At 42.3% G+C, this 16,931-nt stretch overlaps 1 protein-coding gene across 1 annotated transcript; it reads left to right on the top strand.

Moving 5' to 3' along the window:
• Nucleotides 1–65: 65 nt before the first annotated feature.
• On the top strand, nt 66–2,798 carry LOC143364065 (uncharacterized). The gene is made up of 2 exons (XM_076804576.1): nt 66–1,042; nt 1,670–2,798. Exons 1-2 carry the CDS (start codon nt 66–68, stop codon nt 2,796–2,798), a joined length of 2,106 nt encoding a protein of 701 aa, XP_076660691.1.
• The last annotated feature ends 14,133 nt before the right edge of the window (nt 2,799–16,931 follow it).

Below are 16,931 nucleotides of genomic sequence, written 5' to 3'. Positions count from 1 at the left end.
ATATCTTCGGTCTGTTATTACGCTTCCGAATGCATCCGTTTGTGCTTACCGGCGATATCGAGAAAATGTACCGGCAATTTCTCGTCCGAGAAGAAGACAGACCGTACCAAAGAATTCTTTGGCGAAACGCGCAAAACGAAATTTCAACCTTTCAACTAAACACAGTCACATTTGGTCTGTCTTCCGCGCCTTATCTAGCCACACGATGTCTGCAGCAACTTGCAGACGATGAATCGCAAAATTATAAAGCGGCATCCGAAGTCATTAAAAGAGACATCTATGTGGATGATCTCTTGACCGGTGCCGCCACATACCGCGACGCCATCAAATTACGCGATCAAATCATCACTTTGTTAAACAAAGGGGAACTAAACATCCGTCAGTGGGTCTCGAATGATCCACAATTGTTATCCGGTCTTACAGACGACCAGATACACCCAAAATTCTTCGGGGACGCGACCGTCAAAACTTTGGGAGTAGCCTGGGATCCGCGCAACGACACTATTCACTACTCAGTCAACATAAATTCGCCAAACTCACCTACGAAACGCGCAATTCTGTCGACTATCGCAAAAATATTTGACCCCTTGGGTCTTCTCGGTCCAGTAACCGTCACAGCAAAAATTATCATGCAACGCCTGTGGCAATTAAAGATTGACTGGGACGAATCGCTGCCCATGAATGTACAAAACGAGTGGCAAAACTATCGCAACAATCTCAAATTATTGGAAAAGGTCAAATTCAACAGACATATAACGCAACGCTCCGTAAAGAGCATCGAATTACATGGATTTTGCGATGCTAGTGAACGCGCTTACGGAGCTTGTATTTACATTCGCACCATCAACCAGTCCGGAAAAATCAAAACGCAGCTGCTTTGCGCAAAATCTAGAGTCGCGCCGTTAAAAACCATCAGTCTAGCTCGTCTTGAGCTCTGCGGAGCGAACCTACTCGCGACATTATATTGCTCAGTGCGGGAATCACTCACGCACACCATATCCAAAACAACGTTCTGGACCGATTCGACTATCGTTCTGCATTGGTTAGCCAAATCACCTAGCACCTTGAAAACTTTCGTGGCGAATCGCGTCGCGGAAATACAACGCAAAACGCGCATAAAGAATTGGCGACATGTTCGCACTTCCGATAATCCCGCGGATTTATTGTCACGCGGTATCACGGCCAAGGAATTAATCGACAATAGTTTTTGGCAATTCGGTCCGGATTGGCTCGGACTCGACGAATCAGTTTGGCCAGAATCGCGCTTTGAATCTCCCAAGGAAATTCCCGAATTACGCAAAGTCACTTGTTTTGCTTCGTCCGTCATAAACGCCAATGAAATCTTACAGAGATTTTCCTGTATCAAGCGTCTGCGTAGGGTAATCGCCTATTGTCTACGGTTTACAAATAGAAATCGCTGTATCGGACCGCTTTCGGTAGAGGAAATACACCTCGCAAATGAAAGAATTCTCACGTTAATTCAACAACATTCATTTTCGGAGGAAATACACGCACTGAAAACTGGAAGCGAATTACCATCCAAAAGCAAATTGCTTTGTTTGAGTCCCTTTCTCGATGAGAAAGGCATATTACGCGTCGGAGGTCGTCTCCAAAATTCCAAATTCTCATACCAAACGAAACATCCGATACTCTTGCCGAAAAACAATAGCGTCACTAATCTCATCATTCATAACGCACACATCGAACATCATCATTCGGGTCTGACATCCACATTGTACAATGTCAGACAACAATATTGGCCGATCGATGGAAAAAACACAACACGCAAAATATTGCGAAATTGCGTGAAGTGTTTCCGCGTTAATCCACCTACGACAAGATACACAATGGGTAATTTACCAGCAGACAGAGTCACCGAAACTCGACCATTCACCAACATCGGGGTGGATTACTGCGGCCCATTTTTTATTAAGGAACGCAAATTCCGTAATCGCGCTAAAATAAAGGTCTACGTTGCCGTTTTTATTTGTTTCTCCACTAAGGCCATACACCTCGAGGTGGTTAGCGATATGACCACCGAAGCCTTCGTCGCTGCATTGAAACGTTTTATCGCGCGCCGCGGAATATGCAAAAACATATATTCCGACAATGGTACCAATTTCGTCGGTGCCAATAATGACTTGACCGAGCTCTCCAGAGTCCTGCGCGAGGATAAAAGAGTTCGTCGATTTCTTGAGGACAAAGAGATCTCGTGGCACTTCATGCCAGCTTTGTCGCCACATTTCGGCGGGCTCTGGGAGGCTGCGGTCAAGTCATTCAAACATCATCTGAAACGCGTAGTCGGCGATGAACTTTTCACCTATGAGCAATTCGCAACATTTGTAACGGAAATCGAGGCAATCCTTAATTCCCGCCCGTTGACTCCACTCTCGTCCGATCCCAACGATCCACAAGCTCTCACTCCCGGCCATTTTTTGATTGGTTCCGCAATGACAAGCTTACCCGAGGTCAATTTCAACGAGACCTCCAGCAATCGGTTGTCCAAATGGCAACACATCCAGAAGGTGAAACACGACTTCTGGATCAGGTGGTCCAAAGAATACATAAACCACCTGAATGTACGCGCAAAATGGACCAAAGGATCCCACGAGATGAACAAGGGAACCATCGTCATCTTGAAGGACGATCACCTTCCACCATCCCATTGGAGTCTCGGACGCATCGTGGAAGTTCATCCGGGCCAAGATGACATCATTCGCGCAGTTACCGTTAAGACAGTAAACGGCTTGTGCAAACGTAATGTTAAGAAACTCGCGCCTCTTCCCATCGAGACCTAATTCTGTCACCTTATCGCGTTCTATTCTTCATATAGTTAATTTGCGTAAGTTATATTTTTTGTTACTATCGATATAGTCATATTCGCGTTGACTTCATTATGTTTATTTTTTTGTGTGTGTTCTTTTTCTTATATGTATATATCTATATATAGTCCTAGCATATTACGTTTCGATTACTTCGCGCTTATTTTACCGGGCAATTCCGTTCCTGCCATTATAATTTCAAATCGCGCATACTGTCGCTATTGAATGACAGTGCCATTCAACGGGGGGAGCATGTTCGATCCCTTGCAGACAAAAGTACCGTGAATCCTCGCATTTCCGGCCGTAACGCAAGCGAGGATGTTACAGCTGCACGGAGCATGCTCTTTCGCCCAAAAAATACACATGCGTGACTAAAGCCCTTTTCCGATTTTTGTCCGTCCTTCGACTAATCACGAAGAATGCTAATCCTTGAGTTGCCGCACGCGAGGCGCTTGAGGATTCGAGCTGATGGCATTGGAAAAGTGGCCATAAGTCAATCCTTGCGACCCTCATACCGTGTACCGTCCGCGAGGTACTTGAGGGTTCCGGATTCGGACACAGCGGGCCTTATGGCCCACTACACGCGGCGGACAAGGGGTCCTAAATCCTCTTCCGCACGACGCGAGGCACGCTCGGGTTGCGCTACAACCACAATAACCGTGTCTTTGGGTTTCGTCAAACGGACGAAAACCAGAGACAGTAAACGCACATTTTTTCCAGCCCTCGGTCTTCGTCACCGGACCTCGGCCACGGGGCAATAAATTAGCTGCTAGCCACTTGGCTAGCACGGCGTACATGGGCCACTTAGGCCTTCGTCGCGCTGCTCCGGGGTCCCATAAATCGCGCATTTTGGGAATTCTCCCTTAGTGACTTGAGGTGGGGACTTCCTCCTCCACCGGTGAGGGCTGTTTCAGAAGAACCTCCACCCTCAAGTCAAATCAACGAATGGGGATGCTTCTTCCCCCGAAAACGGGCCCATGGCCAAAAAATCGCGTCACCAACGAGGTGACGAGTAAGCGGGCCTCGGAGCAGAGCGGCAGAATCGGCAAAGTTCGCATCCGAAAAAGTCAGCTTCAGAATCAGAGTCAGTAATCGCGCTATACCGTACCACCGCTACAATTCATTGTATCCAATTTAACTAGTCACCCAAGGTTAGTTCGGCCGGTGACAGGGCATTTGTTAAGTTTAAAATAAATTCTATTTGACACAAACGCGCGCATAATTTCTTCGTGAAAACGAACAGCCAACTTTCCACTATCCTATCCTCTATCCTATCCTATCCTCTATCCTATCCTATCCTCTATCCTATCCTATCCTCTATCCTATCCTATCCTCTATCCTATCCTATCCTCTATCCTATCCTCTATCCTATCCTATTCTATATCCTATCCTATCCTCTATCCTATCCTATCGTCTATCCTATCCTATCCTCTATCCTATCCTATCCTCTATCCTATCCTATCCTCTATCCTATCCTATCCTCTATCCTATCCTCTATCCTATCCTCTATCCTATCCTATTCTATATCCTATCCTATCCTCTATCCTATCCTATCCTCTATCCTATCCTATCCTCTATCCTATCCTATCCTCTATCCTATCCTATCCTCTATCCTATCCTATCCTCTATCCTATCCTATCCTCTATCCTATCCTATCCTCTATCCTATCCTATCCTCTATCCTATCCTATCCTCGATCCTATCCTATCCTGTATCCTATCCTATCCTCTATATTATCCTATCCTCTATCCTATCCTATCCTCTATCCTATCCTCTATCCTATCCTCTATCCTATCCTCTATCCTATCCTCTATCCTATCCTATCCTCTATCCCATCCTATTCTATATCCTATACTATCCTCTATCCTATCCTATCCTCTATCCTATCCTATCCTCTATCCTATCCTATCCTCTATCGCCTCGTGTACTCTATCCTATCCAATCCCCTATCCTACCCTCTATCGTCTCCTATCCTCTATCCTATCCAATCCCCTATCCTATCCTCTATCCGATACTATCCTCTATCCCATCCTATCACCTATAATATCGTATCCTGTGTCCTATCCTATCCTCTATCCTATCCTATCCTCTATCCTATCCTATCCTCTATCCCATCCTATTCTCTATCCAATCCTATCCTATCCTCTATCCTATCCAATCCTCTATCCTATCCTATCCTCTATCCTATCCTATCCTGTATCCTATCCTATTTTCTAGCCTGTCCTATCCTCTATCCTATCCTATCCTGTATCCTATCCTATCCGCTATCCTATCCTATCCTCTATCCTATCCTATCCCCTATCCTATCCTATCCTCTATCCTATCCTATTATCTATCCTATCCTATCCGCTATCCTATACTATCCTCTATCCTATCCCATCCTCTATCCTATCCTATCCTCTATCCTATCCTAACCTCTATCCTATCCTATCCTATCCTGTATCCTATCCTATCCTCTATCCTATCCTATCCTCTATCCTATCCTATCCTCTATCCTATCCTATCCTCTATCCTAGCCTATCCTCTATCCTATCCTATCCTCTATCCTATCCTATCCTCTATCCTATCCTATCCTGTATCCTATCCTATCCTCTATCCTATCCTATGCTCTATCCTATCCTATCCTCTATCCTATCCTATTCTATATCCTATCCTATCCTCTATCCTATCCTATCCTCTATCCTATCCTATCCTGTATCCTATCCTATCCTCTATCCTATCCTATCCTCTATCCTATCATATCCTGTATCCTATCCTCTCCTCTATCCTATCCTCTATCCTATCCTCTATCCTATCCTCTATCCGATCCTCTATCCTATCCTATCCTCTATCCTATCCTATTCTATATCCTATCCTATCCTCTATCCTATCCTATCCTCTATCGCCTCGTGTACTCTATCCTATCCAATCCCCTATCCTACCCTCTATCGTCTCCTATCCTCTATCCTATCCAATCCCCTATCCTATCCTCTATGCGATACTATCCTCTATCCTATCCTATCACCTATAATATCGTATCCTGTGTCCTATCCTATCCTCTAGCCTATCCTACCCTGTATCCTATCCGATCCTCTATCCTATCCTATCCTCTATAATATCCTATCCTATCCTCTATCCTATCCTATCATCTATTCTATCCTATCCTCTATCCTATCCTATCCTGTATCCTATCCTATCCTCTATCCTATCCTATCCTCTATCCTATCCTATCCTCTATCCTATCCTATCCTCTATCCTATCCTATCCTCTATCCTATCCTATCCTCTATACTATTCTCTATCCTATCCTATTCTATATCCTATCCTATCCTCTATCCTATCCTATCCTCTATCCTATCCTATCCTCTATCCTATCCTATCCTCTATCCTATCCTATCCTCTATCCTATCCTATCCTCTATCCTATCCTATCCTCTATCCCATCCTATTCTCTATCCAATCCTATCCTATCCTGTAGCGTATCCTATTCTCTATCCTATCCAATCCTATGTCCTGTCCTCTATCCTATCCTATCCTATCCTCTATCCTATCCAATCCTCTATCCTATCCTATCCTCTATCCTATCCTATCCTGTATCCTATCCTATTTTCTAGCCTGTCCTATCCTCTATCCTATCCTATCCTGTATCCTATCCTATCCGCTATCCTATCCTATCCTCTATCCTATCCTATCCCCTATCCTATCCTATCCTCTATCCTATCCTATTCTATATCCTATCCTATCCTCTATCCTATCCTCTCCTCTATCCTATCCTATCCTGTATCCTATCCTATCATCTATCCTATCCTATCCTCTATCCTATCATATCCTGTATCCTATCCTCTCCTCTATCCTATCCTCTATCCTATCCTCTATCCTATCCTCTATCCTATCCTCTATCCTATCCTATCCTCTATCCTATCCTATTCTATATCCTATCCTATCCTCTATCCTATCCTATCCTCTATCGCCTCGTGTACTCTATCCTATCCAATCCCCTATCCTACCCTCTATCGTCTCCTATCCTCTATCCTATCCAATCCCCTATCCTATCCTCTATGCGATACTATCCTCTATCCTATCCTATCACCTATAATATCGTATCCTGTGTCCTATCCTATCCTCTAGCCTATCCTATCCTGTATCCTATCCGATCCTCTATCCTATCCTATCCTCTATAATATCCTATCCTATCCTCTATCCTATCCTATCATCTATTCTATCCTATCCTCTATCCTATCCTATCCTGTATCCTATCCTATCCTCTATCCTATCCTATCCTCTATCCTATTCTATCCTCTATCCTATCCTATCCTCTATCCTATCCTATCCTCTATCCTATCCTATCCTCTATCCTATCCTATCCTCTATACTATTCTCTATCCTATCCTATTCTATATCCTATCCTATCCTCTATCCTATCCTATCCTCTATCCTATCCTATCCTCTATCCTATCCTATCCTCTATCCTATCCTATCCTCTATCCTATCCTATCCTCTATCCTATCCTATCCTCTATCCTATCCTCTATCCTATCCTATCCTCGATCCTATCCTATCCTTTATCCTATCCTATCCTCTATCCTATCCTCTATCCTATCCTATCCTCTATCCTATCCTATCCGCTATCCTATACTATCCTCTATCCTATCCCATCCTCTATCCTATCCTATCCTCTATCCTATCCTAACCTCTATCCTATCCTATCCTATCCTGTATCCTATCCTATCCTCTATCCTATCCTATCCTCTATCCTATCCTATCCTCTATCCTATCCTATCCTCTATCCTAGCCTATCTTCTATCCTATCCTATCCTCTATCCTAGCCTATCCTCTATCCTATCCTATCCTGTATCCTATCCTATCCTCTATCCTATCCTATGCTCTATCCTATCCTATCCTCTATCCTATCCTATTCTATATCCTATCCTATCCTCTATCCTATCCTATCCTCTATCCTATCCTATCCTGTATCCTATCCTATCCTCTATCCTATCCTATCCTCTATCCTATCATATCCTGTATCCTATCCTCTCCTCTATCCTATCCTCTATCCTATCCTCTATCCTATCCTCTATCCGATCCTCTATCCTATCCTATCCTCTATCCTATCCAATCCCCTATCATATCCTCTATGCGATACTATCCTCTATCCTATCCTATCACCTATAATATCGTATCCTGTGTCCTATCCTATCCTCTAGCCTATCCTATCCTGTATCCTATCCGATCCTCTATCCTATCCTATCCTCTATAATATCCTATCCTATCCTCTATCCTATCCTATCATCTATTCTATCCTATCCTCTATCCTATCCTATCATCTATTCTATCCTATCCTCTATCCTATCCTATCCTGTATCCTATCCTATCCTCTATCCTATCCTATCCTCTATCCTATCCTATCCTCTATCCTATCCTATCCTCTATCCTATCCTATCCTCTATCCTATCCTATCCTCTATACTATTCTCTATCCTATCCTATTCTATATCCTATCCTATCCTCTATCCTATCCTATCCTCTATCCTATCCTATCCTCTATCCTATCCTATCCTCTATCCTATCCTATCCTCTATCCTATCCTATCCTCTATCCTATCCTATCCTCTATCCTATCCTATCCTCTATCCCATCCTATTCTCTATCCAATCCTATCCTATCCTGTAGCGTATCCTATTCTCTATCCTATCCAATCCTATGTCCTGTCCTCTATCCTATCCTATCCTATCCTCTATCCTATCCAATCCTCTATCCTATCCTATCCTCTATCCTATCCTATCCTGTATCCTATCCTATTTTCTAGCCTGTCCTATCCTCTATCCTATCCTATCCTGTATCCTATCCTATCCGCTATCCTATCCTATCCTCTATCCTATCCTATCCCCTATCCTATCCTATCCTCTATCCTATCCTATTCTATATCCTATCCTATCCTCTATCCTATCCTCTCCTCTATCCTATCCTATCCTGTATCCTATCCTATCCTCTATCCTATCCTATCCTCTATCCTATCATATCCTGTATCCTATCCTCTCCTCTATCCTATCCTCTATCCTATCCTCTATCCTATCCTCTATCCTATCCTCTATCCTATCCTCTATCCTATCCTATCCTCTATCCTATCCTATTCTATATCCTATCCTATCCTCTATCCTATCCTATCCTCTATCGCCTCGTGTACTCTATCCTATCCAATCCCCTATCCTACCCTCTATCGTCTCCTATCCTCTATCCTATCCAATCCCCTATCCTATCCTCTATGCGATACTATCCTCTATCCTATCCTATCACCTATAATATCGTATCCTGTGTCCTATCCTATCCTCTAGCCTATCCTATCCTGTATCCTATCCGATCCTCTATCCTATCCTATCCTCTATAATATCCTATCCTATCCTCTATCCTATCCTATCATCTATTCTATCCTATCCTCTATCCTATCCTATCCTGTATCCTATCCTATCCTCTATCCTATCCTATCCTCTATCCTATTCTATCCTCTATCCTATCCTATCCTCTATCCTATCCTATCCTCTATCCTATCCTATCCTCTATCCTATCCTATCCTCTATACTATTCTCTATCCTATCCTATTCTATATCCTATCCTATCCTCTATCCTATCCTATCCTCTATCCTATCCTATCCTCTATCCTATCCTATCCTCTATCCTATCCTATCCTCTATCCTATCCTATCCTCTATCCTATCCTATCCTCTATCCTATCCTATCCTCTATCCTATCCTATCCTCTATCCTATCCTATCCTCTATCCTATCCTCTATCCTATCCTATCCTCTATCCTATCCTATCCTCTATCCTATCCTATCCTCTATCCTATCCTATCCTCTATCCTATCCTATCCTCTATCCTATCCTATCCTCTATCCTATCCTATCCTCTATCCTATCCTCTATCCTATCCTATCCTCGATCCTATCCTATCCTTTATCCTATCCTATCCTCTATCCTATCCTCTATCCTATCCTATCCTCTATCCTATCCTATCCTCTATCCTATCCTATCCTCTATCCTATCCTATCCTCTATCCTATCCTATCCTCTATCCTATCCTATCCTCTATCCTATCCTCTATCCTATCCTATCCTCGATCCTATCCTATCCTGTATCCTATCCTATCCTCTATCCTCTCCTATCCTCTATCCTATCCTATTATCTATCCTATCCTATCCGCTATCCTATACTATCCTCTATCCTATCCCATCCTCTATCCTATCCTATCCTCTATCCTATCCTATCCTCTATCCTATCCTATCCTGTATCCTATCCTATCCTCTATCCTATCCTATCCTCTATCCTATCCTATGCTCTATCCTCTATCCTATCCTATCCTCTATCCTATCCTATCCTCTATCCTATCCTATCCTGTATCCTATCCTATCCTCTATCCTATCCTATCCTCTATCCTATCCTATCCTCTATCCTATCCTATCCTGTATCCTATCCTATCCTCTATCCTATCCTATCCTCTATCCTATCCTATCCTCTATCCTATCCTATCCTCTATCCTATCCTATCATCTATCCTATCCTATCCTCTATCCTATCCTATCCTCTATCCTATCCTATCCTCTATCCTATCCTATCCTCTATCCTATCCTATCCTCTATCCTATCCCCTATCCTATCCTATTCTATATCCTATCCTATCCTCTATCCTATCCTATCCTCTATCCTATCCTATCCTCTATCCTATCCTATCCTCTATCCTATCCTATCCTCTATCCTATCCTATCCTCTATCCTATCCTATCCTCTATCCTATCCTATCCTCTATCCTATCCTCTATCCTATCCTATTCTATATCCTATCCTATCCTCTATCGTATCCTATCCTCTATCCTATCCTATCCTCTATCCTATCCTATCCTCTATCCTATCCTATCCTCTATCCTATCCTATCCTCTATCCTATCCTATCCTCTATCCTATCCTATCCTCTATCCTATCCTATCCTCGATCCTATCCTATCCTCTATCCTATCCTATCCTCTATCCTATCCTATCCTCTATCCTATCCTATCCTCTATCCTATCCTATCCTCTATCCTATCCTATCCTCTATCCTATCCTATCCTCTATCCTATCCTCTATCCTATCCTATTCTATATCCTATCCTATCCTCTATCCTATCCTATCCTCTATCCTATCCTATCCTCTATCCTATCCTATCCTCTATCCTATCCTATCCTCTATCCTATCCTATCCTCTATCCTATCCTATCCTTTATCCTATCCTATCCTCTATCCTATCCTATCCTCTATCCTATCCTCTATCCTATCCTATTCTATATCCTATCCTATCCTCTATCCTATCCTATCCTCTATCCTATCCTATCCTCTATCCTATCCTATCCTCTATCCTATCCTATCCTCTATCCTATCCTATCCTCTATCCTATCCTATCCTCTATCCTATCCTATCCTCGATCCTATCCTATCCTCTATCCTATCCTATCCTGTATCCTATCCTATCCTCTATCCTATCCTATCCTCTATCCTATCCTATCCTCTATCCTATCCTATCCTCTATCCTATCCTATCCTCTATCCTATCCTCTATCCTATCCTATCCTCTATCCTATCCTATCCTCTATCCTATCCTATCCTCTATCCTATCCTATCCTCTATCCTATCCTATCCTCTATCCTATCCTATCCTCTATCCTATCCTATCCTCTATCCTATCCTCTATCCTATCCTATTCTATATCCTATCCTATCCTCTATCCTATCCTATCCTCTATCCTATCCTATCCTCTATCCTATCCTATCCTCTATCCTATCCTATCCTCTATCCTATCCTATCCTCTATCCTATCCTCTATCCTATCCTATTCTATATCCTATCCTATCCTCTATCCTATCCTATCCTCTATCCTATCCTATCCTCTATCCTATCCTATCCTCTATCCTATCCTATCCTCTATCCTATCCTATCCTCTATCCTATCCTATCCTCTATCCTATCCTATCCTCTATCCTATCCTATCTTCTATCCTATCCTATCCTCGATCCTATCCTATCCTCTATCCTATCCTATCCTGTATCCTATCCTATCCTCTATCCTATCCTATCCTCTATCCTATCCTATCCTCTATCCTATCCTATCCTCTATCCTATCCTATCCTCTATCCTATCCTCTATCCTATCCTATCCTCTATCCTATCCTATTCTCTATCCTATCCTATCCTCTATCCTATCCTATCCTCTATCCTATCCTATCCTCTATCCTATCCTATCCTCTATCCTATCCTATCCTCTATCCTATCCTATCCTCTATCCTATCCTATCCGCTATCCTATCCTATTCTATATCCTATCCTATCCTATCCTGTATCCTATCCTATCCTCTATCCTATCCTATCCTCTATCCTATCATATCCTGTATTCTATCCGATCCTCTATCCTATCCTATCCTCTATCCTATCCTATCCTGTATCCTATCCTATCCGCTATCCTATCCTATCCTGTATCCTATCCTATCCTCTATCCTCTCCTATATTCTATCCTATCCTATTATCTATCCTATCCTATCCGCTATCCTAAACTATCCTCAATCCTATCCCATCCTCTATCCTATCCTATCCTGTATCCTATCCTATCCTCTATCCTATCCTATGCTCTTTCCTATCCTATCCTCTATCCTATCCTATTCTATATCCTATCCTATCCTCTATCGTCTCCTATCCTCTATCCTATCCAATCCCCTATCCTATCCTCTATGCGATACTATCCTCTATCCTATCCTATCACCTATAATATCGTATCCTGTATCCTATCCTATCCTCTATCACCTCGTGTACTCTATCCTATCCAATCCCCTATCCTACCATCTATCGTCTCCTATCATCTATCCTATCCAATCCCCTATCCTATCCTCTATGCGATACTATCCTCTATCCTATCCTATCACCTATAATATCGTATTCTGTGTCCTATCCTGTTCTCTATCCTATCCTATCCTCTATCCTATCCTATCCTCTATCCTATCCTATCCTCTATCCTATCATATCCTGTATCCTATCCGATCCTCTATCCTATCCTATCCTCTATCCTATCCTATCCTGTATCGTATCCTATCCTCTATCCTATCCTATCCTCTATCCTATCCTATCCTCTGTCCTATCCTATCTTGTATCCTATCCTATCCTCTATCCTATCCTATCCTCTATCCTATCCTATCCTCTATCCTATCCTATTCTATATCCTATCCTATCCTCTATCCTATCCTATCCTCTATCCTATCCTATCCTCTATCCTATCCTATCCTCTATCCTATCCTATCCTCTATCCTATCCTATCCTCTATCCTATCCTATCCTCTATCCTATCGTATCTTGTATCCTATCCTATCCTCTATCCTATCCTATCCTCGATCCTATCCTATCCTGTATCCTATCCTATCCTCTATCCTATCCTATCCTCTATCGCCTCGTGTACTCTATCCTATCCAATCCCCTATCCTACCCTCTATCGTCTCCTATCCTCTATCCTATCCAATCCCCTATCCTATCCTCTATGCGATACTATCCTCTATCCTATCCTATCCTCTATCCTATCCTATCCTGTATCCTATCCTATCCTCTATCCTATCCTATCCGCTATCCTATCCTATCCTCTATCCTATCCTATCCTGTATCCTATCCTATCCTCTATCCTATCCTCTATCCTATCCTATCCTCTATCCTATCCTATCCTCTATCCTATCCTATCCTCTATCCTATCCTATCCTCTATCCTATCCTATCCTCTATCCTATCCTATCCTCTATCCTATCCTATTCTATATCCTATCCTATCCTCTATCCTATCCTATCCTCTATCCTATCCTATCCTCTATCCTATCCTATCCTCTATCCCATCCTATCCTCTATCCTATCCTATCCTCTATCCTATCCTATCCTCTATCCTATCCTATCCTCTATCCTATCCTATTCTATATCCTATCCTATCCTCTACCCTATCCTCTATCCTATCCTATCCTCTATCCTATCCTATCCTCTATCCTATCCTATCCTCTATCCTATCTTCTATCCTATCCTATCCTCTATACTATCCTATTCAATATCCTATCCTATCCTCTATCCTATCCTATCCTCTATCCTATCATATCCTGTATTCTATCCGATCCTCTATCCTATCCTATCCTCTATCCTATCCTATCCTGTATCCTATCCTATCCGCTATCCTATCCTATCCTGTATCCTATCCTATCCTCTATCCTCTCCTATATTCTATCCTATCCTATTATCTATCCTATCCTATCCGCTATCCTAAACTATCCTCAATCCTATCCCATCCTCTATCCTATCCTATCCTGTATCCTATCCTATCCTCTATCCTATCCTATGCTCTTTCCTATCCTATCCTCTATCCTATCCTATTCTATATCCTATCCTATCCTCTATCGTCTCCTATCCTCTATCCTATCCAATCCCCTATCCTATCCTCTATGCGATACTATCCTCTATCCTATCCTATCACCTATAATATCGTATCCTGTATCCTATCCTATCCTCTATCACCTCGTGTACTCTATCCTATCCAATCCCCTATCCTACCATCTATCGTCTCCTATCATCTATCCTATCCAATCCCCTATCCTATCCTCTATGCGATACTATCCTCTATCCTATCCTATCACCTATAATATCGTATTCTGTGTCCTATCCTGTTCTCTATCCTATCCTATCCTCTATCCTATCCTATCCTCTATCCTATCCTATCCTCTATCCTATCATATCCTGTATCCTATCCGATCCTCTATCCTATCCTATCCTCTATCCTATCCTATCCTGTATCCTATCCTATCCTCTATCCTATCCTATCCTCTATCCTATCCTATCCTCTTTCCTATCCTATCCTGTATCCTATCCTATCCTCTATCCTATCCTATCCTTTATCCTATCCTATCCGCTATCTTATCCTATCCTCTATCCTATCCTATCCCCTATCCTATCCTATCCTCTATCCTATCCTATTATCTATCCTATCCTATCCTCTATCCTATCCTATCCTGTATCCTATCCTATCCTATCCTCTATCCTATCCTATGCTCTTTCCTATCCTATCCTCTATCCTATCCTATTCTATATCCTATCCTATCCTCTATCGTCTCCTATCCTCTATCCTATCCAATCCCCTATCCTATCCTCTATGCGATACTATCCTCTATCCTATCCTATCACCTATAATATCGTATCCTGTGTCCTATCCAATCCTCTATCCTATCATATCCTCTATCCTATCCTATCCTGTATCCTATCCGATCCTCTATCCTATCCTATCCTCTATCATATCCTATCCTATCGTCTATCCTATCCTATCCTCTATCCTATCCTATCCTGTATCCTATCCTATCCTCTATCCTATCCTATGCTCTATCCTATCCTATCCTCTACCCTATCCTATTATATATCCTATCCTATCCTCTATCCTATCCTATCCTCTATCCTATACTATCCTCTATCGCCTCGTGTACTCTATCCTATCCAATCCCCTATCCTACCCTCTATCGTCTCCTATCCTCTATCCTATCCAATCCCCTATCCTATCCTCTATGCGATACTATCCTCTATCCTATCCTATCAACTATAATATCGTATTCTGTGTCCTATCCTATCCTCTATCCTATCCTATCCTCTATAATATCCTATCCTATCCTCTATCCTATCCCATCCTCTATCCTATCCTCTATGCGATACTATCCTCTATCCTATCCTATCATCTATAATATCGTATCCTGTATCCTATCCTATCCTCTATCCTATCCTATCCTCTATCCTATCCTATCCTCTATCCTATCCTATCCTCTATCCTATCCTATCCTCTATCCTATCCTATCCCCTATCCTATCCTATCCTCTATCCTATCCTATCCTCTATCCTATCCTATCCTCTATCCTATCCTATCCTCTATCCTATCCTATTCTGTATCCTATCCGATCCTGTATCCTATCCTATCCTCTATAATATCCTATCCTCTATCCTATCCTATCCTCTATCCTATCCTATCCTCTATCCCATCCAATCATCTATCCTATCCTCTATCCTATCCTATCCTGTGTCCTATCCTATTCTCTATCCTATCCACTATCCTATGGTATCCTCTCTTTTATCCAATCCTCTATCCCAACCGATCCTCTAACCTATCCTATCCTCTATCCTATCCTATCCTCTATAATATCCTATCCTATCCTCTATCCTATCCCATCCTCTATCCTATCCTCTATGCGATACTATCCTCTATCCTATCCTATCACCTATAATATCGTATCCTGTATCCTATCCTATCCTCTATCCTATCCTATCCTCTATCCTATCCTATCCTCTATCCTATCCTATCCACTATCCTATCCTATCCTCTATCCTATCCTATCCTCTATCCTATCCTATCCTCTATCCTATCCTATCCTCTATCCTATCCTATCCTCTATCCTATCCGATCCTCTATCCTATCCTATCCTCTATAATATCCTATCCTCTATCCTATCCTATCCTCTATCCTATCCTATCCTCTATCCCATCCAATCATCTATCCTATCCTCTATACTATCCTATCCTCTGTCCTATCCTATTCTCTATCCTATCCACTATCCTATGGTATCCTCTCTTTTATCCAATCCTCTATCCCAACCGATCCTCTAACCTATCCTATCCTCTATCCTATCCTATCCTCTATCCTATCCTAACGTCTATCCTATCCTATCCTCTATCCTATCCTATCTTCTATCCTATCCTATACTCTATCCTATCCTATCCTCTATCCTATCCTATCCCCTATCCTATCCTCTATCCTATCCTATCCTGTATCCTATCCTATCCTCTATCATATTGTATCCTCTATCCTATCCTATCCTCTATCCTATCCTATCCTCTATCCTATCCTATCCTCTATCCTATCCTATCCTCTATCCTATCCGATCCTCTATCCTATCCTATCCTCTATAATATCCTATCCTCTATCCTATCCTATCCTCTATCCTATCCTCTCCTCTATCCCATCCAATCATCTATCCTATCCTCTATCCTATCCTATCCTCTGTCCTATCCTATTCTCTATCCTATCCACTATCCTATGGTATCCTCTCTTTTATCCAATCCTCTATCCCAACCGATCCTCTAACCTATCCT

This window comes from Halictus rubicundus, unplaced genomic scaffold (assembly GCF_050948215.1).
Source record: "Halictus rubicundus isolate RS-2024b unplaced genomic scaffold, iyHalRubi1_principal scaffold0226, whole genome shotgun sequence".
In the NCBI taxonomy this organism is placed as follows: Eukaryota; Metazoa; Arthropoda; class Insecta; order Hymenoptera; family Halictidae; genus Halictus; species Halictus rubicundus.
The sequence above is the reverse complement of the archived record's forward strand: the minus strand, read 5'-3'. Positions and strand labels throughout refer to the sequence as shown.

Bases quoted from the DNA above. Each gene is read 5' to 3' on its own strand.
- LOC143364065 (XM_076804576.1), top strand. From the start codon at position 66: ATGTACCGGCAATTTCTCGTCCGAGAAGAAGACAGACCGTACCAAAGA. The intron at 1,043-1,669 runs GTTAGCCAAATC...GAAAAACAATAG, and splicing joins TCGACTATCGTTCTGCATTG to CGTCACTAATCTCATCATTC.